General features: G+C 44.6%; 1 protein-coding gene and 1 long non-coding RNA gene across 8 annotated transcripts in view; one reads left to right on the top strand and one right to left on the bottom strand.

The window, feature by feature from the left end:
- Window positions 1–21,184, bottom strand: part of LOC125739935 (uncharacterized) — a 148,532-nt gene that overhangs the window by 119,977 nt on the left and 7,371 nt on the right. For all 6 annotated transcript variants that reach the window (XR_007397389.1, XR_007397391.1, XR_007397390.1 and 3 more), the window contains 2 exons: window positions 10,272–10,410; window positions 2,195–4,686 (listed from right to left, as the gene is read on the bottom strand). This is a non-coding gene — a long non-coding RNA (uncharacterized LOC125739935). The remainder of the gene's footprint in view (window positions 1–2,194; window positions 4,687–10,271; window positions 10,411–21,184) is intronic.
- LOC125739929 (CMRF35-like molecule 8) lies at window positions 4,567–15,459 on the top strand. Of its 2 annotated transcripts, XM_049010498.1 has the most exons (9): window positions 4,567–4,693; window positions 8,116–8,442; window positions 8,659–8,982; window positions 9,994–10,189; window positions 10,341–10,426; window positions 10,604–10,641; window positions 10,878–10,946; window positions 11,176–11,236; window positions 12,792–15,459. In XM_049010498.1, exons 1-9 carry the CDS (start codon window positions 4,645–4,647, stop codon window positions 12,851–12,853), a joined length of 1,212 nt encoding a protein of 403 aa, XP_048866455.1. In that variant the 5' UTR covers window positions 4,567–4,644; the 3' UTR covers window positions 12,854–15,459. The 2 variants fall into 2 exon arrangements, with proteins under 2 accessions (XP_048866455.1, XP_048866456.1); XM_049010499.1 differs by lacking the exon at window positions 4,567–4,693 and having other exon boundaries at window positions 8,332–8,442; window positions 8,823–8,982.

Genomic DNA, 21,184 nt, shown 5'->3' with positions numbered 1-21,184 from the left:
TAGACAGGCATGACAGCACTGTAAAATATATTACCCTGCTCTTTTGAAGGGTGTGACTAGAATAGAATACGGTCATGACATGCCACAGCACACAAGAATGAAATGTATCCTCTGCATTTAGCTCATATGTGAATCAGCAGGGGGCAGCTAATTAAGGCACCTAGGAAGCAGTGCTTGAGGGTTGGGGTGGACCTTGTTCCAGGTACCTCAGTGGTGCCTTGCTGATCAGGGATTTGAACCAGAAGTTTTTCCACTTACAAGTGCACTTCCCTAACCATTAAACCACCACTGCCACCGCGCCCCTGCCCTATTATGCCCTGGGGTCTCCTCATCTTAGTGGTCAAATGCATGTTTCAAAGCCAAGTTAATGTTATGCCTTGCTCAGGAAAGCCTGACGTAGTCCTTAAATACTGCCACCACATTTGAGCCATTGTCAGTTGCAAGGACTATGTCCTTACCCAGGATTCCCAATTCCAATGTGAGGCAAGAAATGTGCAACCATGAAAGATTTAATTAGCTTTTGTTACATTGTAGGCTTAAGCAGGGACGGATTACGGACCGGGCCAGCAGGGCCGCTGCCCAGGGGCCCCTAGCCCAAAACAATTTGCAACGCTTATCAACAATGTATTTTCATTTGTCTATTTTAGAGGGCCTACATTCTTTGATCCTCTGCCTACAAGGGCCCCTGACCCTATAGGGAGGGCGTTTGGCTGCCAAGGGCCCTTGAATTATGGTGGTTGTGGTGGTGGTGCTGGTGGTGGGGGGGGGGGCCCTCGCGAACGTTTTGCCCAGGGACCCACACAACCCATAATCCGTCCCTGGGCTTAAGGCATGGTTATTTCCTAAGACAGACTAGAATAGGGCTTGATCGCGCTTCTGCACGCTGATTCAAGAAAGCATTATGCCAAAATGAGTTTGCGCAGGAAGTGGATGTAGTCTACTACTGATTAATACTTCATTTCCCAACATATTGGTGGAGGCAAATTATTTGAGTTCATTTTTCCTACATCATTCCCCATTCTGTTCTGAGTTATTCCTATACAGTAGAAGCTTGGAACTCGAACGCCTCTTGACTCGACCAACTTGGACGTCACACCGGTCTGTCGAATTTACCTCAACTTAAACTACTAAATGCTGTATGGGTCAAGGCTCATTTAATTCGATCGGGTTGTTGACAAAAATCTAGCTGTAATTCAACCAAAAACATGGAACACGACAAAACCAAGGAGACCTGCTAAAACTCGTACAGTATAGATTGAGACACGTCACCAACAATAACCCCTCCATCCCTCCTCCTCTCCACCCGCCCCTTCCAGTATGCCTCTAGCTCACCTCAAAACAGGTAAAGTGCTTAAAAATTGGCATTTATTTCATGCTTATACAGTAGGTTTAATATGTGTGCAATTTCATTTATGTATTCGTTTTGCGTACATTGATGGTTAATGCTTTTTATCATTAGGTAGGTAGATAAGTTTAAATAGGCACTCATTGTGAAGCATGCTGAGGCTAATTGGAGTTGCTAAATTGCCCGTATGTGTGCATGTGTGAGTGAATGGTGTGTGAGTGTGCCTTGAGATGGGCTGGCCCCCCATCCTGGGTTGTTCCCTGCCTCGTGCCCATTGCTTCCGGGATAGGCTCCGGACCCCCCCGCGACCCAGTAGGATAAGCGGTTTGGAAAATGGATGGATGGATGGATGAAAACCTGTAGAACATACACTTGTTTTTTGTTAAATCTCCTAAAAAAATTATAATGTCCACTGGTATGGTTAACCTGAGCTTCCTGATTATTTCCACTAGAGGGCGACCTCTGGATTTTACTCTGAACTCAGCCACTGACCTTGTCTCCTTAATCTGCACCATTGTAGCTATGATGAGAATATGGAGCTACTGCAGTAAGTAGCTGAATCGTGGCCTTTTATCTCAGACTAAATCCGGATGATGAAACTCACTATGTTGAAACTGGAATATACAGTATGTCATATTCAATCATGCTGTTTCAAGTGTGATTTGAGCAACAGTAAGAAACTACTGGCATGTAATTTTAATGAGGCCATGTGTCAGGAACAAAAACAAAAGAGGTGAAGTTAGATCCCCTACAGTGTTTATGCATGAAACAAATAGATAAACAAACAATGCTGGCATCAGAAAACAAAGGAATCATATTCAATTAAGATATCAGTGAAAAGAAGCTCACCTTTTCACCACACTGTGAGTAAGGGATCATCCACACACCCTGTAGTAACTGGCCATGGTTTGGGTCACATTACACACTGTCTGTTCCCCATTAGCAGTTATCCAGTGTGGGGTCAGGAGGAACCTGGAGAAGAGGGCAGGGGATGGACAGGGACCCAGAGACACACACAGACACAGCAGGGAACGTGGAGAGAGCAGCTTAGCTAAGCTGCAGGTCTTTGGGGGGAAAGAGAGAGAGAGAGAAAATACAAATGACACACAGGCAGACAGGAAGTGAGGTAGCATGGTGCTCACTGTGTCACAGCGCCCCCTGCTGCTCAGCCAGATAAATGTGTCTATTTTCAGGCCGAATAAGGACAGCAGGGCCAAAAGACATAATTAGGCCAAGTTTGGATCAGAGAGAAGGAGGAAGTGACATGAGCACAAACATCCTCTTTCATGCATTCTATTGTTCTGATGGTTATAATTTCTTTTTTTCCTTACCTGATTAAAATGGTCTAGTCACTGAACAATGCTGGTCAACATATTAGGCGACATAAGGGGCTGCCTAGGGCACCATCTTCTGAGGGGACACCAACTTAGCAAACTACCAGCGCCACATTACCCCCCCCCCCCCCAGGCAAGAAAAAGTAACTAAAGTTTGAAGCTCGTCTGGAGCATCGACCGGCACAGCTGTAGGATATTGTACATTATTCACTGCTGAATTTTTGAATGTATAAAATAAAGATTCACACTAAGCATGTGATGGAAAATGTGCAGCATGTTTACTTGCAAACAGATGTATTGATGTACGTGTCACTTGAGGCCGGGTGTGAAGATTGACACTTTGTCACTGGTGGCTTTGGCAGTTTATTCCCCCTTTGAAGCTGGTGACCCACACTTACCAACACGGCTCTCTGTACAGTTTAGCAGAAGTGAAATGCAGGCAGTTGGCTACAGAGCCAAACAACGGGGCGTATGCAGGCTTTGCTGAAAGTGGAACAGACTATTTATAAGCTGTATGTCATTTTGTCTCCTCTTTGCCACAGTCACGTGACTCCACACTCAAAAATAAACATCTCAAACTTTTTGGGCATCAGGGCATATTAATAAGATTAATTCTGTGTTGCACGACAATGAAAGGGAAGTATATTGCTGGGCCAAAGCTCACCTCAGCTTGCTTTCCGAGGCCTTAAATTTGATTTACATGCTGCCCATTTTCTCCTGGAGGTGCCCAGAAACCAGTGAATTCTTAAAATTATCAGGGGAGCATATTTCTATAATGACACTCCAGTAACTTCCTAATGTAAACTGTGCTGTTGACAGTAATTAGCCAAACTAAAGCTGATTATGAAATGCCTCCAACTGAATTTGTAGCCTCATCATAACCAGCTAATAGTTGCAGTGAATTAAATCGTGGAACATCCTGGCTGCAGGATTTGGTGCCTAGCCTTAAATTCCTGTATGTTTGAGTAACTAGACTTGTTGGGGGCTCTTGTCTTGTCGATTTTCCTGATTTTGATCTCTCTGCTCTGTCCTATGCCCTGTGTCTTGTCTTGTTATTTTGATGTTGGTCTTTGTCTCTTGGTATGAGACCTCTTGTCTTGTCCTGGTTTCTGCTTCTGGTTACTCACTGTGGTTCTGTTGCCTCCACTGTTCCTGGACCTGTGCATCTCTGCTTTCTGCGCCTGCCTCCCTTCCAGAACCTTAAGACTCCTCCCACTATATAGGATGGTGGCTCCTCCCACAGACAGTCAGCAGGTTATTATGTGAGGACTGAGGCAGAGAGGCCTTCTCATGTGAGCCAACCTTTGGCATTAATTGGTTGCTTGCTGTGAGTGGAGCAGCATCACTGATGGATCTAACAATGCTGTCATATGATTTCACAACAAAACAGCTCACAGTCACTGTCAGATCTAATTCAGGTTTTCTGTGAAATGTGATTTTGTGCTGCTATTGTGATGGACTCTCAGTAGCCATTGCTGATATTCTGCTCTGCATGAGACTGCTGTACTTGCTATTGTGTGCTTGATTGTGGCCTGCCTTACTGACACAAAGTACTTATCTTGCTTCTGGCATCTACCCCCATGTTCCCCATGTTTCCAGTGATGGGGCTTAGTCTTGTAGATTCAGTTTCTCCACAGAGTTCATGATGATCCACAGAGGTCCTGTTGTGTGATAGGATGGTGGCCATTTCTGACATACTGCATCACTGACGTCATTTCCTTCCTCTTTTTCATGTAAAGTTACAAAGTGACCCTCCCCAGAGACACTTTAATGACGTGCAGTGACTGTTTTAACAGAACATGTCGCATCACACAGTGTCTGCGCATTTGCAGCGTGTTACTGGGCGCATGTGTTGCACCTTTTTTCTTCTGAGAACAGAGACGTAAAAGGATATCAGTGGTATCAGAGCAGACCAGGAAGAGAGAGCCAGTCTTTAGAGGGCTGGGGTCTCTGACAGACTCAGTCATGGCTCCTCTCCTCTTCCTCCTCCACGTCTTCTTCATTAGGCTAGCAGGTAAGACAGAAATAATGACCATTTCGCAATATTCATATAACTTCACCAGAAACAATGAAAAAAGAGCAATCCCTGAATATATCAGTTTGTATTTTCAGATGTGTGTTTTTGTTTAGAGAAACAATAAACAATGTTAATATTAATTGAATTCCTCTTAATATATTACAATGTGTTTTTCTGTGTTTTGCTGTGTTCTTGCTTGGCATCATTAATTATTCAGTATCATCACTGGCTGTTATTACTTGATACTTACTAGTGTTGCTCTTATGGTCTACGTTGTTCTTTATAACGTTTGCTTTGTTAGAGGTTGTTGTGTAGATGTTGTGTAGAAGTATAGTTCTTGTGTAGCTCCTGCTCCAGTCCTGCTTATACTTGTACCTGTGCATTTATTGGAAGCTCAGCCTTGCTGCACTTATGCCAGTTGACTTACTGACAGCATGTATGTTGGCAATTTGCTATTTGCTTCACTTGAATGTCGCTTTGGAGCAAAGTGTCTGCGAAGTAAGTAAATGCATTTGTTGCTAGTCTGCAGGAGGCATGTGAGTCAGTAATTAGTAAATATGATTAAACAGCTTAAAACGTGAATATTGTAAGATGACATTAGATTGTTTTCACACTGAAGAATTTTTCTAATCAGCCAATCAAGTGAGCAGTACGATGCATAAAATATATACAATGCATGCAATCTGTAACGCTCGATCGCGGGCAGAGTGGCGATCGTGCGGGCGAGCAGGCAGAAACGGGCAGACAAGCCGTAATCAGGGCAAACAAGGGGTTTATTACGAGTAACGGGGCAGGGAACAGAAGACGCCAACTAACATCAATGACAGACACGGGTTAGTACAAATCAGGAACTTAAATACATGAAACAAGGCAGCAGGAAACAAGACACGACTGGGCACGATCAGGAAATCACACGTGGGTAATTAGGGGGCGTGGCACACACGAGGAGCGGACGGAGCGGGCGTCACACAATCTATTAAATCATATGGATACAGGTCGGGAGCTTCAGCTAATGTCCATATCAAACACCATAATGAGGAAGAAAGGTGAATTATGTGACTTGGAAGGTGGCAGGGTTGTTGGTGTCAGATGAGCTGGTATGAGTATTTCAGAAACTGCTGATCTACTGAGATTTTCACAAACAACCATCTCTAGGGTTTATAGAGAATGGGCTTGAAAAAGATTAAACCAAAATTTAGATAAAATCCAGTGAGCCAATACCCACTTGTTACAAGCAAGCTATGCAGGGGAACATCTCTGAATGCACAACAGGAACCTTGAAGCAGATGGACTACAGCAGCAGAAAAAATACCGGGTGCCACTGCTGTCAGCTAAGAACAGGAACCAGAGGCTACAGTGGGCACAGGCTCACCAAAATAGAACTTTGGAACAATTTTGCTGGTTAAATGAGTCTCAGTTTCTGCTTTGACATTCAGATTGATAGTCAGAATTTAGCATGAATAACATGGTTACAGTATGCAATTAAGGCTGGTGCTGGTCTGATGGTGCAAGGGAAATTTTTGTGCCATAGATTACTAAATTAGTACCAATTGAACAGCGTTTTAGATCAGGCCTGGATCTAGACTGCTCAGGCTGGGGGGGCAATTAGATATTATGGATGGGCAGATGGTAGACTGAGAATGTTCTGTAAACAACATGAAAGGATGGATCCATCTTGCCTTGTATAATTGAACAGTTAAGGCTGTTGGTGGTGGTCTGATGGTGTGAGGTATTTTTTTGTGGTACAGATTGGGCCCCTTAATACCAACTGAACATCATTTAGATCCCACAGTCTACCTGAGGATTGTTGCTGATCTTGTCCATCCTGTGAGCACAGTGTACCCAGCTTGTAATGGTTACTTCCAGGAGGATAACACACCATGTCACAAAGCTCATATCCTCTCAGACTGATTCTTGAACATGACAATAATTTCACTGTCCTCAAATGGCCTCCACAGTTACCAGACTATGATCCAATAGAGCAGTTATGGAATGTGGTGGAACAGGAGATTCACATCATGAAGGTGTAGCCCACAAATCTCACTCCGTGATGTGATCATAGACCAAATACTCTGAGAACTTACCTTGTTGAATTTCTGCAAAGAATGTTTTATTAGGTAAGGTGTACCTAATAAAGTTAAGTGTCGCTAAGTTGAGTTCACTCATGCAGTGAACTTCATCATTTATCACATTTACAAGAACAGTCTCTCATAGAATGAGAGGAGGTTGACGGGCTCAAGATTTTCACAGGGGGACACATTGGGGGGGGGGGGGGGGTTGTAAGTACATGGTGGCAGTAAAAAAGTTGTCAATAAGTGGGGACAGGCCAGTGCCCCCCATAGCTAATTTCATTGATTAATGTAAACAGTCCATTGATATAGAAACATTTTGTTATAGAAAAACAGGTAACTTGCTGTTACCTCCCTGCTCCATTTAAAAAGCTCAAGCACAGTGTTTTACCTTCACATGATGCTAATATCCCCCACAACTCACAGCGCATCTCACCACAACTCCAGAAGTCTCTAGAACTGTTCTTTAGCACTGTTGCCTCACACCTCTGGGACCCGGGTTCAAGTCTCCGCCTGGGTTACATGTCTCCGGAGTTTGCATGATATCCCCATGCCATCGTGGGGTTTCCTCCGGGTACTCCGGTTTCCCCCCATAGTCCAAAAACATGCTGAGGCTAATTGGAGTTGCTAAATTGCCCGTACAGTAGGTGTGCATGTGTGAGTGAATGGTGTGTGAGTGTGCCCTGCGATGGGCTGGCCCCCCATCCTGGGCTGTTCCCTGCCTCGTGCCCATTGCTTCCAGGATAGGCTCCGGACCCCCCCGCGACCCAGTAGGATAAGCGGTTTGGAAAATGGATGGATGGATGGATGGATGGATATATATTTATTCCTTGGGGGAGTGGCGCCCTCTAGAGGGTTTGTCTGGGAGTAATAGGAATTACAGTGTCTCACTGTTTCCCATGAAGACATCTCTCCAGTGCTGCTCCGGAGCTGCCCTGTGAGCGTTGACCAGCCAGCGGACAGGCAGGCAGGGGCCCTGAAGCTTATTAGTTTTAGGATGAATTACTTCATTGAAAAATATTAGATGAGAAGAGACAGTATCTTGCTGGGGGGAATTTGGGGGGGGGGGGGGGGGTGGAATAGCCCATGAATGCCACTCATGACACTGATCCTTTGCCCGTGACAGTGAATTCCTCCATGTGGCATTTACACCTTTGGTCTCCAACCAGTTTTACACTGCGAGCTACTATAACAAAAAAAAAACAATGAGGGGAGTTAGAGAGCTGTAATGGCTGATTTAGCACATTGAGGGTGGGAGGGGTCTTCAGTGGAAGACGATGTTGTGATCAACTAGGAATGTCTTGGCAATCGACCAACTGGTAAACACTGATTTACATGATGTCCCTGCAGGTGGTGGAAGTGTGAGGACATTTGAGTATTTAACTGCACAGAGTGGAGAATCTCTCACCATCCCATGTTTCTATGATCAGAAGTATAAAGACCATGTGAAATACTGGTGTAGAGGGCAATTATGGTCCTCCTGTACCATCATGACACGCACAGACTCACCACAGAGCTCCAGTAAAGTGTCAATCACTGATAGTCCTGACCAGCTAGTTTTCCATGTGACCATGAGGAACCTGGAGACAAGTTACACTGGTATCTACTGGTGTGCTGTAGAGATTGGTGGAATTGGCGAGATGGACGACTCTCAGTCTCTGTTAATAGATGTTAAAGGTAAGATGTTTAACAAATTTCACAAATTTTCTTGCCAGTATCAGTGGGTTGGAATGTACAGTATTTGATTGCTAAAATAAGCAAACAGTACTTCATTTTCCTCCTTTCATCTGGCAAGTTCATGTAGGGATGTCACTGACAAAAAAGCTATAAAACGTAGGTTGATTTGTGAAGGGGGGGGGCTCTTCTGACATTTTTATCTTTGATATCATACAGCTGCTCAGATTGTGAGGACTGTGAGCTGGGAATCTGCAGAGAGAGGAGGATCTGTCACCATCCCATGTTACTATGATCAGAAGTATAAACACCATGTGAAGTACTGGTGTAGAGGTTCTAAGTGGAATTCCTGCTCCACAGTGACACGTTCTGACTCCAAACAGGCAGCTGGGAAAGTGTCACTCAGTGATGACCCCGCCCACCTGGTCTTTAATGTGACCATGAGGAACCTGCAGGAAAAGGACTCTGACACTTACTGGTGTGCTGTAGAGATTCGCGGGGCAGCAGATGATGGTGTTTATCTACAGCTGATGGTGATGGAAGGTGAATTATTATATTTGCCTGCAGTTCACAGCACTGCAGATTATATTAACTCCTCTGCACATTAAACAGACACAGACTGTTATTTAGCATTAGACTGTAGGTTAAACGAACTACTCCGTGTGTTACATATTTTAAATCGATGCATTCTATGATTTGTTAGTTATTTGGTATTATTCCATCCATCCATCCATTTTCCAAACCGCTTATCCTACTGGGTCGCGGGGGGTCCGGAGCCTATCCCGGAAGCAATGGGCACGAGGCAGGGAACAACCCAGGATGGGGGGCCAGCCCATCGCAGGGCACACTCACACACCATTCACTCACACATGCACACCTACTGTACGGGCAATTTAGCAAGTCCATGTCTCAAGCCTCAGCATGTTTTTGGACTATGGGGGGAAACCGGAGTACCCGGAGGAAACCCCACGACGACATGGGGAGAACATGCAAACTCCACACACATGTGACCCAGGCGGAGACTCGAACCCGGATCCCAGAGGTGTGAGGCAACAATGCTAACCACTGCACCACCATGCCGCCCTGGTTATTATTATTATTATTATTATTATTATTATCCTCTCCTGGAGCCGACACCTTATCGTGGTGGAGGGGTTTGCGTGAACGCCTCGGGATCCCCCCAGAGGAGCTGGACGAAGTGGCCGGGGAGAGGGAAGTCTGGGTCTCCCTGCTGAGGCTGCTGCCCCCACGACCCGACCCCGGATTAAGCGGGAGATGATGGATGGTTGGATGGATTATTATTATTATTATTATTATTATTATTATTATTATTATTAGTAGTAGTAGTAGTAGTAGTAGTAGTAGTAGTAGTAGTAGTAGTATTAAACATGTTATGGACACAGTTATGACTGCATGGTGTTCTTGTGGCCTATTATACATTAGGAAGTTTTATTGGTTTTAGATTCATTTTTGTTAAATGTATATTATGGAATTGGATAAGTGTGGTTTAAGTTATTTAAAATGCTTTGACTGCTGTGACCTGGTCTTCCACAGCAGAGGGAGTTTCACCCAAACAGGGAGAGCCGACTACAGCTGTACAGCAGACAGAAAGTTTTACTTCATCTACACAGCAGAGAGACAATTTGACTTCAGCAACAAAGAACCCAACAGGATGGGCTGTGACCATATGTCCCTCTGGTGCCTTGATTTCCACCACTAATAAGAATCTGAACACCATACAGTCACCAAGGTAAACTGCCAAACCCATTTCTTTCTCTGTCAACTTGTTTACAAAGTGTACATTAAATATTCAAACCAGGATAAATATAAACCTGTCATGGATCCTGCATGAAACCCTGCATGTCTTAAACCTTCACTTTCCTTCTCTTCTCCTTCTCCAGTCAGATGCTCCTTCTGCTGATGCTGGTGCTGCTTCTGTTGCTGGTGGCCACTGTCATGGTTATCTGGATTCTGCGAAGAAGAAACAGTGAGTGAAATATCTTTAACATAATTAAAGCAGTTATCCAGAATTTGAACCACATTATTTGATTATTGATTATTTTCCTTTTAATTAATTATTTTGATTTATCATATAACACTCCTAGTTCTCAAAGCTTGTATTGAGATGTGAATGAAGTGCCGCATTACCATTATGTCTCTGCAGAAACGTTAATCAGTAACAAATACAGACCCAGCCAGCCTGTGAGTGTCCATTTCTTCTGCTCTGTGTGGTGATCATCAATAGGTGTCATTAAACTGCAATAATATCCTACTTTGACTCTCACATTAGTTTGGAAATAAGTTACACAATGTACGCACCCTCTGTTAAGTCAGTTTTGCGTGAAAAAGCATCAAAAATGACAGTTGAGAGAGTATATCATGGATGAAATTTATTAAGAAAACACTTAATGCTGATTTAGGTGTTTGTTTCATCTCAGCAGAATACAGAGCCCGAGGATGAGCTGATCTACAACACCATGGTCTTTAAGAAACCATCAGCACAAATTGTGAGTTAAATAAAATGTTTCCCTGTGACACATTCTGTAAGCATATTATATGGGGAACATTGTTACAGTATCCATTTACAGTGTGTGTCCTCTTTGTAGTTATATAGTGCAACAGTAATGGTATATGATTATAGTATCCATTTACAGTGTGTCCTCTCTGTATTTATACAGTGTAACAGTAATTGTACATTATTATAGAGTCCATTTAAAGTGTCTGTTCCTTCTCCAGCCCTCTGTAGACCCCGGGGATGAAGTGACATACAACTCAGTCAATCTACAGGACAGACAAGGTAATATTCACCTGTACAATAGTAAGAATCTAAAGCCATCCTTTATCATGTAAGAAAAACATGAAGTGAAAAGTGAAAGGGTGTCATTGGGAGGAAATCATCATACCCGTGACTGTTTCGCTTGGACACTTATTTGAAGGGGGGAATTTAGCTGTGGAATATGGCTTTGGGTCAGCTTCAAAGAGACACCATCGGGGAACTCAGGAAGGGGAGGCAGGGCTTTGCCCATGTTGTTTACAGCAGGGATGGAATGCAGTTGAACTGGGAATATAGTCGCTAGAGGAACGAGCACTTTGAGAACCTCCTAAATCACCCTTCCTTGCAGAAAAGAGACAGAGGACTCTGAGGTCTCACTCATCACATAGTCAAAGAACTCTTCAATGCTAACGCTCTAGGGGTAGATGAGATTCACCCTGCATTCTTGAAACCTTTGGATGTTTGCTGGCCTGTCTTAGCTGACACACCTTTTCAATATTGCACTGAAATTGAGGACAGTGCCTCTGTATTGGTAGACTGGGGTGGTGGTCACTGTATTTAAGAAAGAGTACCAGAGGATGTATTCTATTTCCCGGGAGGATTACACTCATCAGCCACCTTGGGAAGGGCTATGCCAGGGTACTGATCAATGCAGATTCTCTCCTGTCATGGAACACCTGGCCAGTGCTTTACATTCACAAGGATACTGGAGGGTTCATGGGAGAACAACATTTGCACAACTAGTCTACATGTGTTTTGTGGAGCGGTCGGGATGTGGATCTGCACTTCCATGTCTGTGGTCAAGGTTCTGCACCACAAAAGGGTGAATTGCCCCCACTAGTTTAGGGGTGAGTTACTGCCTCTAGCTGAGGAGTATCTTGGGGTTTTATTCATGAGTGACAGAAGCATCAACGGTTATGTGGACATTGTCCCGGTCTGTCATAGTGAAGAGCAAGCTTGGTCAAAGTGTGAAGCTATTGATATATCTATATCCCTACCTTAAGCTATGGATAAGAGCTTTAGAAAGTGCCCAAAAGAATGAGATCATGGAAACAGCAAGAGGCAGCAGAAATGAGTTTCCTTCCCAGGGTGCCTGGGCTTAGCTTAAGAGATAGGGTGAGGAGGTCAGACATTCAGGAGGGCCTTGAAGTAAAACTGCTGTTCCTCCACCTTGAAAGGAGCCAGCTGAGGTAGATCGGGCATCTGTCTGGGATGCCTCCTGGATGCTTTCCTGGGGAGGTGCTTTGGGCACGTCCAACTGGGAGGAGACCTTGTGGCACACCCAGGAAGATGCTAGGAAGATTATGTCTCTTGGCTGGGTTGGGAACATCTCAGTGTCCCCAGCAGAGCTCGAGGAGGTGGCTGGGGAATGAGAGGTCTGGGCATTTGGGACTGCTGAGGCCACGACCTGGACCTGGATAAGTGGCAGAGAATGGATGGATGGATGGATGGACAAAAAATTATGAGCTCTATGATAGAGACCGATGGATTGCCTGTTAACTCAAGTTCACAAGGTCTCCTATAAGACCTGCTTTCATAGACCATGATCTCTCATCATAAGTGTGTTTTCTCCCCTCAGAATGCCCCCCTTCTGATGTGACCTATGCTGCTGTGGTGTCGAAGAAGAAACAAATCTTGTAAAGTCCTTCTTTAAGTCTGTGTGCCACCTGCGATGCCCTCAGAAAAGGGGAAGTGTTTCTGAAGAAGACGCCATTTGTAGTTATTTGTGTTTTTACTGTATAAGGCAGGTGAGCCCCTCTAGGCAGCTTGGGTGCACCTTAAAATGTGTCATTTTATCTGACCTTTTTTTAAGGGATGTGCTAACCCAGATTTTCTCAGTTCTGATCCGATTCTGATACACAACTGCTGATACTAATACAGATTCTGATACTTATGTATACAGATGCCGCTCAACTTATGAACGTGATACGTTCCGAACGGCCATTCGGAACTTCGTAATGTTTGTAAATCGCTATTCAACATCATTTTAAGGGTATACACAAGTACAAAGAACTAGGATGCTGGGAGTACGCACGCTACGCTGCTGTACAGCGACAGTAGCAGCCAGAAGTCATACTAGACAGAATTGGCCTGCAGAAAAGATGTTTGGGCTCCCGCTTCCTGTCTGCAATGAACACAATTTGGACTTACAGTCCTCTTAGTTCGTATGTCTGAAAGTTCGTAAGTGGAAAGTTCATAAGTAGAGGAGCGTCTGTATATTACTTATACTTCATATATTATTAATCATTTTAAACTAGTAAATCAATGAAAAATGTATGCACAAAAATTTAATTAAGCTAATAGAAACATAACGTACTGTTCCACTTCGTTTGTACATCTTGTTGGAAACATTTTTAAGGCATTTTGCAGTTCAAATTGATTAGAATTTAGAGATCAGTGGTCATTGTTAACACACGACAGCACACAGTGCGCAACAACAGAATGTGTCCTCTGCATTTAACCCATATGTGACTTTCGTAACATAGCAGGGGGCAGCCAATTCAGCGCCCATGGAACAGTACCTTGTTCAGGGAACCTCAGTGGTGCCTTGCTGGTCGGGGATCTTTCAATTACAAGTGCGCTTCCCTAATCATCAAGCCACCAAAAACAGGAATTGACTCTTTATTGTAATTCTTTTTTATGCCTCCCTCAACTTGCTCATTGTAGACCAAGCTGTCTGCAAAGGGCAGCCACCTGTTGGGGTGCCCAGGGAGCTGGGACTTAAGGGCCTTGCTCAAGGACCCACAGATGGGCTGAGGCAGGGTTTCGAACTGGTGGCCTTGTGATTACAGGCACACAGGCTTAGCTCACTGAGCCACACGCCCCCCCCCCCCCCCAAAAAAAAAATGGAATTTAGTGATCAGTGTTAACACAGCACACAACAATGAAATCTGTCCTCTGCATTTAACCCATATGTGACAATGTGACATAGCAGAGGACAGCTAATTCAGCGCCCGGGGAGCAGTGCTTGGGGACAGTACAGTACCTTGCTCAGGGCACTGCCCACAATAATCGAGCATATACAAGTGGCGAATAGTCTCAAGGCATCCACTGCTTTTTTCATATTACTTGCAGTCTGGAACAAATGGTGGGCTTTGTTCCACTAAATGCTACTCGTACTTCCATCTCTCAAAACTTTTTTCTTTTCCAACGATTGCAAGTCGCTGTCCTACTAGTTGTTGTTAAATGCTTAAAATACTTCCAGATTGTCACCCTCTTATCTTATGTTCTTGCACTCCTCGTACTGCAAAGGGTATGCACATGACATCACAGCAGGCAGAAGTCACTGCACTTACAGCCACTGAGTGGCGTGAGTGCCACTAAAAACATCTAAAATGGGAAAGAGCTGGTGAGCGATTGATTGTACAAATCAATTTGAAAAGGAATAGGATCTATCTTTTTACAGATTGCTATTACAGATTGCTTTTTCTGAGAAATTCATTGAGTTGCTTGTTTGTCTTGGCACGAGGAAAATTAATATTTCCTTCAGTTACTGAACTGCAGTGAATTACATGTTAGTTCTTAATGCTTTCTGTTATTCAAATTAAGAATATAGTTATCCCTTGCTATCCCTGGGAGAGTGGTTACAAGACAAATACCAAAATCTACCAAGTCCCTTTTATAAAATGACATAGTATTTGCATATAATCTATGCACATCCTCCCATATACTTTAAATCATCTTTATCTCACTTGTAATACCTAACACAACACAAATAACATGGGATGAATGTGCCTTGTACTGTATATAGCTTGGGCTCATATACTGAATTTTTCCATCTTTTATTATTAGCACAATAAAGCATTGTGGTGAATGAAAAATGAATGAAGCCACGTTACTTTTCAGCCGCCCCCACACCTGACTGAAAATTACGCTCCCCTCCTTATGATAGCGGATAATCCAAGTTTGGCTTTGGAAATATTTGTTCTTGCTTTTCATTTCTATTTTAAAACCATGGTTGGTTGAATCTGTTGATGCTGAACTTGCGGATACTGATGGCCTCCTGTAATCATTTTTGTGTCTCGTTACCGAGTATATTTATTTAGTCACTCCCTCAATGTACTAAACAGTCAATAATAGAACCTGAAACCACAGGCCTGGTGAGACTCACCATGGTAACAGGACAAGTGAGACAGTTTAGTCCTTCCTGTGACCTGTTTATTTTTTTCTGTGCTTTTTTCCCCTTCTTTCATTTTCAACCATCCCCACTGCCCTCCCCTCCATCCCCAAATAAATGACTGTTCCTTCTGCCCATCCCAGTGTCCTGTGACTCTGTTTGTTCACCATTCTCAGAAGGTGGTACAATATTAATCTTGAAACCAGTCATGTAAAATTTTCATAGAATTACATGAATGTTTGATAATGTGTTGGTAGTTATTATGAGATGTATATGGATAATAGACTTTCCTGTGTTTCTCATGTTAATCGTATGCTTAATGGTACCTAAAGATATTTTTGAAAATATAGAGTCAGTTTTCAATGGCAGTTCACTGGGTACCGCTGTTTCCTTGCACCTCCAGGTTGGAGGGTGTAGTTTGCATACTCTACCCACGTTTCCTGTGTAGATGGAGATTTCTGTCTCGCTAATTACTTTGCTTGCTAAAAAAGCCTGTATTTATTACTTGTGCTGTGACTTCTCTGGTACACTAGGTAGGGAGTTACATATTTGTGTTCAGGGTGATTTTTATCCATTTGGTGAAATCAGTTATCCTGGGCATCCAGAGCATATGCCGAAGGCTAGAGGCACAAGGCAGGGAACAACCCAGGATGGGGCGCTAATCGCAGGGCACATTCACACACACATGCACATCTATAGACAATTTGGTAACTCCAATTAGCCTCACCATGTTTTTGGACTGTGGAGGAAAATGAAAGTACCCAAAAGAAACCCCATAACAACACGGGTAGAACATGCAAACTCGACACACACGGAACCCCGGTGGAGACGTGAACCCACGTCCCTGAGATGTGAGGCGACAGTGCTAAGCACTGCACCACCATGCCACCTCTCATGGTCATGTATATAGCCTAAACTGCTGCCCAGCCTGGAAATTCTGCCAGCTGACTATCTCAGCTCCTGCTGCTGGGCTTGGTGCTGAGTCTTATAGCCCTAAGAGTTCAACTCACAGGATTTGTGATGGGTTCTTATATTGTCGTGTTTACCTCACTTTGATCTCTCTTCTCTGTCCCAGACCATATTTCTTGCCTTTATCCTTTTGCTGCTGGAACTACAGTACTTCTCTCATTTTCTCCACTTTTCAGCGTGCAGTACCTCTCTGTGGTATTATCTCCTCTAAATCCTCCACCGCTTCATTGAATCCTCCTCTTTGACTGTCAGTTGCTGCTTTTTTCCTCTTCCTGTCTGGATTCTCCTCCTTAATCTCTGGTTCAGTTCAAACTCACATCCACCCTTAAATGCCCCTCTGGGCTTCCCTGTTCTCCAGCTCTCACTCCAGGGCATTGAGTCTTCACCAACAAGAGAGGATGGCGGCTCCACCCACAGACAAGATGCAGTGCTTTCATTGTTTGCATGGGCTTTCTTTGAGTGGAGCAGCATCACTGATCTAATTCACGTTTTCTGTGAAAAGTGATTTTGTGCTGCTGTCATGATGTACTCTCAGTGGCCATTGCTGATGTTCTCCTCTGCATGAAGGTGCTGCTGAATGGTCAATAAAGTCTGCTGATAAGGTTGTGACAGACACCAGAGATAGCATCAAGAAGATGAGAAGGAAGGCATTTTCAGCAACGACAACAAGAGCTCAGGCTAAGAAGTAACGCGAAGAAGCCACCTCGCATGAGAACTCCACAACTGAGGAATCTGGAGTAAGAAACGACACTACTGTTCTGACTCAACCTGAACTCTGCTCAGATACACCCACCACCCACTGGTTTACAAGATAAAATATTACAGAGGGCAACACCTGGTGGCTCAGCTGTCAAAAACCATCTGGATGTGAGAAGATTCAGCAGCTTATCCAGGCTTCTTGATGATGTTGCTTGGATAAGACAGGCTACTAACAAGTGGATGGATCTGAGGTGCCAGGCCTCAAAGCAAGCAAAGTGGGAGGCGTAATCATCAGATTCTAAAGCACTTGTGCTTAGCGTTGGCGAATGTGTGTATGCCTTCAGAATCCTCTGCCTAGCGGCTCAAGTAGGGGTGCCATTCTCAAGCACCACCCTCAACCGGATAGTTGTGTTGAAAGTTAAAAACAAACTTCTCGTTTGTGGAGGCAGAATGTATGTGGCTAATGTTCAGCTATTCTGTTTAGTTTGGTGGTGAAAGTAGGTATTGCAAGTTGTAGTCATATGGTGTACTCAAATCTGTTTCCCCCTGTATTTTTGGACTCTTCTAATTAACCTATTGAGAACCGGTATATAAGGGGAGGGGGCTAGAGTAAGGGAGTCTTTCTTTTCAGGCCTGAACTAAATGAATTTCAGTATTGTTCATGATGGCTTGATGTGAAGTTTGACTACTGGAGCTGTGCTTTGTTTGTACTTTGCATGTCATATGGGTGTTGACATCCCCTTAATGAGGTGGGGGGCCTGTCTAGCCCCTCCATTTTTTCACATTTGGTGTCAGAAGTGTGATCATGATGCCCTCCAGCACACTTGGGTGGAAGACCATCAAGTCTAAGCAGACCAAGCCTGATATGTCCTACAGCCAACAAGCCATGGGTTAGCTGCCAGTGGACCATTCTGGGGACCAGGGTGAGCATAGAGCCATTGGAGGAATGGTAGAGGTGGATCCTGGGGCGAGTGAACTGCCAGCCATCCAGGACCTGAACATGCTCTACTGGTTGATCCAGAAGACCCCGCAGACCCTGAAGCGGGAGTCTCTCAAGCAGGAGCAGATGTGTCAGAGTGTACAAGTCTAACTCAGTCAGTTTCAGGATGAGCTGGAAGCTGAGCATACGGGTGACCGTGGGGGACGGCTACGCCTGGATGAAGCTCCTCTCCACACCCAGCCAGAGGAGCTGGCCTGCACCTCCCACCGTACAGGGACTGACTCCACAAGTATGTTGCCCGCAGCCTGGACCAGGGCCAAGGTGCCTAGCCTGGAGGAAGGAGATGACATAGAACAATACCTCACCGCGTTCGAAAGACTGGCTGTAGCTTATAGGTGGCCAAGGGCAGACTGAGCTGTATACCTGGTGCCGTATCTTATGGGTCGGGTGAGGGCTGCCTATGTAGCTATGGACATTATGGAGGGCATGGAATATGATAAAGTAAAAGAAGCTATCCTAATGAAATATGACATCAATGAAGAAGTCTATCGTGAGAGGCTCCATAATCCAGATATTCGACCCAGGGAGACGCCCAAGGAACTCTACCATCGGCTGAAAGACCTGTATCGGAAGTGGATCAAGCCCATAGGGAAGACCGTGGAGGAGATCGGGTAGATCATCGTCCTAGAGCAGTACCTTCTTGCCCTGGCCCCTGATGTACAGGTGTGTGTGAAGGAGTACAGCCCGCAGCAGAACAGGTGGAGGCATTCCTTGCTTCTCGCCAGGGACCAAAGAACTTCAGGTTCCAGACCTTCAGACGACCTGGGAGGGAACCGGTGGAATGTCAGGGGGATGGTTCAGACTACCCTAGTGGTGGTGAATGGCCAGCCCACTGTTGCCCTCCTTGACATGGGCAGCACCCAGACCCTAGTGCAGAACCAGGTGTTAAGCCCTGAGGAACCTGTAAGCGGACTGTGGGAGGTTCCCAGTAATTTGAGTGCCCTGCAAAAGAAGGATGAGACCCTGAGAGAAGCTTTCAATAAGATCACCAAGATTGAGGGGAAGAAGACAGGAGCAGCTGCAGCTTTAACTGAGGAATACTACTTTGTTCATGGTGGTCTGTTGTGCCATCAACCAGATGGAGGCAGTTCTGAACAGTTGGTTGTCCAAAACTGTCTCAGGGCCAAAGTGCTAGCATTAGGCTATGACTTTCCTTGGGCAGGACATTTGGGCAATTTTAAGACTTTTGAGTGTATAGCCACTCATTTTCACTGGCCGGGGTTATACACCAAGGTGCAGAACTATTGCAAGACTTGTCCCACATGTCAGCTGTCTAGCAGATACAGTTCAACCTTACCCTCTACAGCCACTCCCTATTATGGAGGTTCCATTTCACCGCATAGGTATGGACATAGTCGGACCCATATAGAGGACCCATTCGGGTCACAGATTTATTCTGGTAGTGTGTGATTATGCAACCCGCTGCTCCGAGGCTTACCCCTTACGTAGAGTCGCAGCTGGAGCCATCATCCGTACACTCTTTAAGTTATTCTCCCGGGTAGGGCTACCTCAGGAAAAACTCACAGACCAGGGCACTGCTTTCCTATCAAAGACCCCTAAACAAGTCTATACTATATTGGGGGTTAAAGGGGTAAGAACCACTCCCTATCACCCTCAGATGGGTGGCTTGGTGGAGAGGTACAACAGGACTTTAAAAAGTATGCACTGAAAGTTTGTCAGCCAATGGCAAGGACTGGGACCAGTGGTTGCCCTATCTCCTCTTTGTTTACCAGGAGTTGCCCCAAGCCTCCACTAGGTTTTCGCCCTTTGAACTTTTGTATGGATGGCAGATGAGGGAGCTTCTTCATCTGCTGCGTGCTGCCTGCGAGCAGCCTAAGCCTACAGCAAACACCAGTGTACTCGCATGTGTTCTAAAAATGCGAGACAAGATGGCAGAGATGGTGCGTCAGGCAAAGGAACATGTGCACCAGGCTCAGAGGACACAGGCCCAGTGGTATGACCAGTCAACAAGGAGATGGACTTTCAAGCCTGACCAAAAGGTTCTCCTGCTTTTACCAACGACGGCTGGCCAAAGGCCCTATTGGGTCAGTCGAAGGCTGAGTTATGTGATTTATGAAATGGAGATGCCTGACAGGCGGAAGCCCAAGCAGGCATTTATAGGGTTAGCAAAACTGTCATTAAAAAAAACATGCTGATGTCTGGATATGCCATACCTTTTCTAACCCTAACCCTAGGCTCAGTTTGCTAACCCTAACCCTAACTTGGGGCCTTAGGGTTATACAACAGGTGGTTGGAAAGTAAGAAATATGCTACTAAATCCTGCTAAATTGTGCTTTCCTATCCAACGAGGGAGGAGAACTGTCATAAAAACATATATTGATGTCTGGAAATGCCATACATTTTCTAACCCTAACCCTAGCCTCAGTTTGCTAACCCTAACCCTAACTTGGGGCCTTAGGGTGAAACAACAGGTTGTTTGAAAGTAGGAAATATGCTACTAAAGTCTGCTAAACTGTGGTTTCCTATCCAACTGCGTAGCAGAACTGTGATAAAAACACATGTTGATGTTTGGATATGCCATACCTTTTCTAACCTAACCCTAGTCTCAGTTTGCTAACCCTAACCCTAATTTGGGGCCTTAGGGTGAAACAACAGGTTGTTGGAAAGTAGGGAATATGCTAATACTGTGGTTTCCTATCCTACGGGGGAGCTGAACTGTCATAAAAAATATGTTGATGTCTGCCAATAAAAATATGCCATATTTTTTCTAACCTAACCCTAGTCTCAGTTTGCTAACCCTAACCGTATTTTGGGGCATTAGGTTGGATCGACAGGCTGTTGGAAATGCCAGTGTGGTTTCCCATCTTACGGGTCACTAGAAGTACCATTAAAACTCATTTTGATCCCTGGAAATACCATACTTTTTCGAACCCTAACACTAGCATTATGCTAGCCTAATCATAACCCTAACCCAATCCCTAATTTAGGGCTTTAGGGTGAAACAACAGGCATTTAAAAAGAAGGAAAAATGCTACAGTGTGGTTTTCCATCATATGGGGGCCCATCACTAGACAGCCACCCCCAGAATAAGAGATATATGTAGATAGCCAGTGAGCTAGAGAGTACTAATATAGTGCAGAAATGGAATTGACAATACTGTTTAATACAAAACAGTGGGGACAGGTGAAGGTTACTGGTTATTTAGGAAACTGATGGCTTGGAGAAA

This window comes from Brienomyrus brachyistius, chromosome 4 (assembly GCF_023856365.1).
Source record: "Brienomyrus brachyistius isolate T26 chromosome 4, BBRACH_0.4, whole genome shotgun sequence".
In the NCBI taxonomy this organism is placed as follows: Eukaryota; Metazoa; Chordata; class Actinopteri; order Osteoglossiformes; family Mormyridae; genus Brienomyrus; species Brienomyrus brachyistius.
Note: the sequence above shows the minus strand (reverse complement) of the source record. Positions and strands in the feature narration are given on the sequence as shown.

Bases quoted from the DNA above. Each gene is read 5' to 3' on its own strand.
- LOC125739929 (XM_049010498.1), top strand. From the start codon at position 4,645: ATGGCTCCTCTCCTCTTCCTCCTCCACGTCTTCTTCATTAGGCTAGCA. The intron at 10,947-11,175 runs GTGAGTTAAATA...TTCCTTCTCCAG, and splicing joins AGAAACCATCAGCACAAATT to CCCTCTGTAGACCCCGGGGA. The intron at 11,237-12,791 runs GTAATATTCACC...TTCTCCCCTCAG, and splicing joins CAATCTACAGGACAGACAAG to AATGCCCCCCTTCTGATGTG.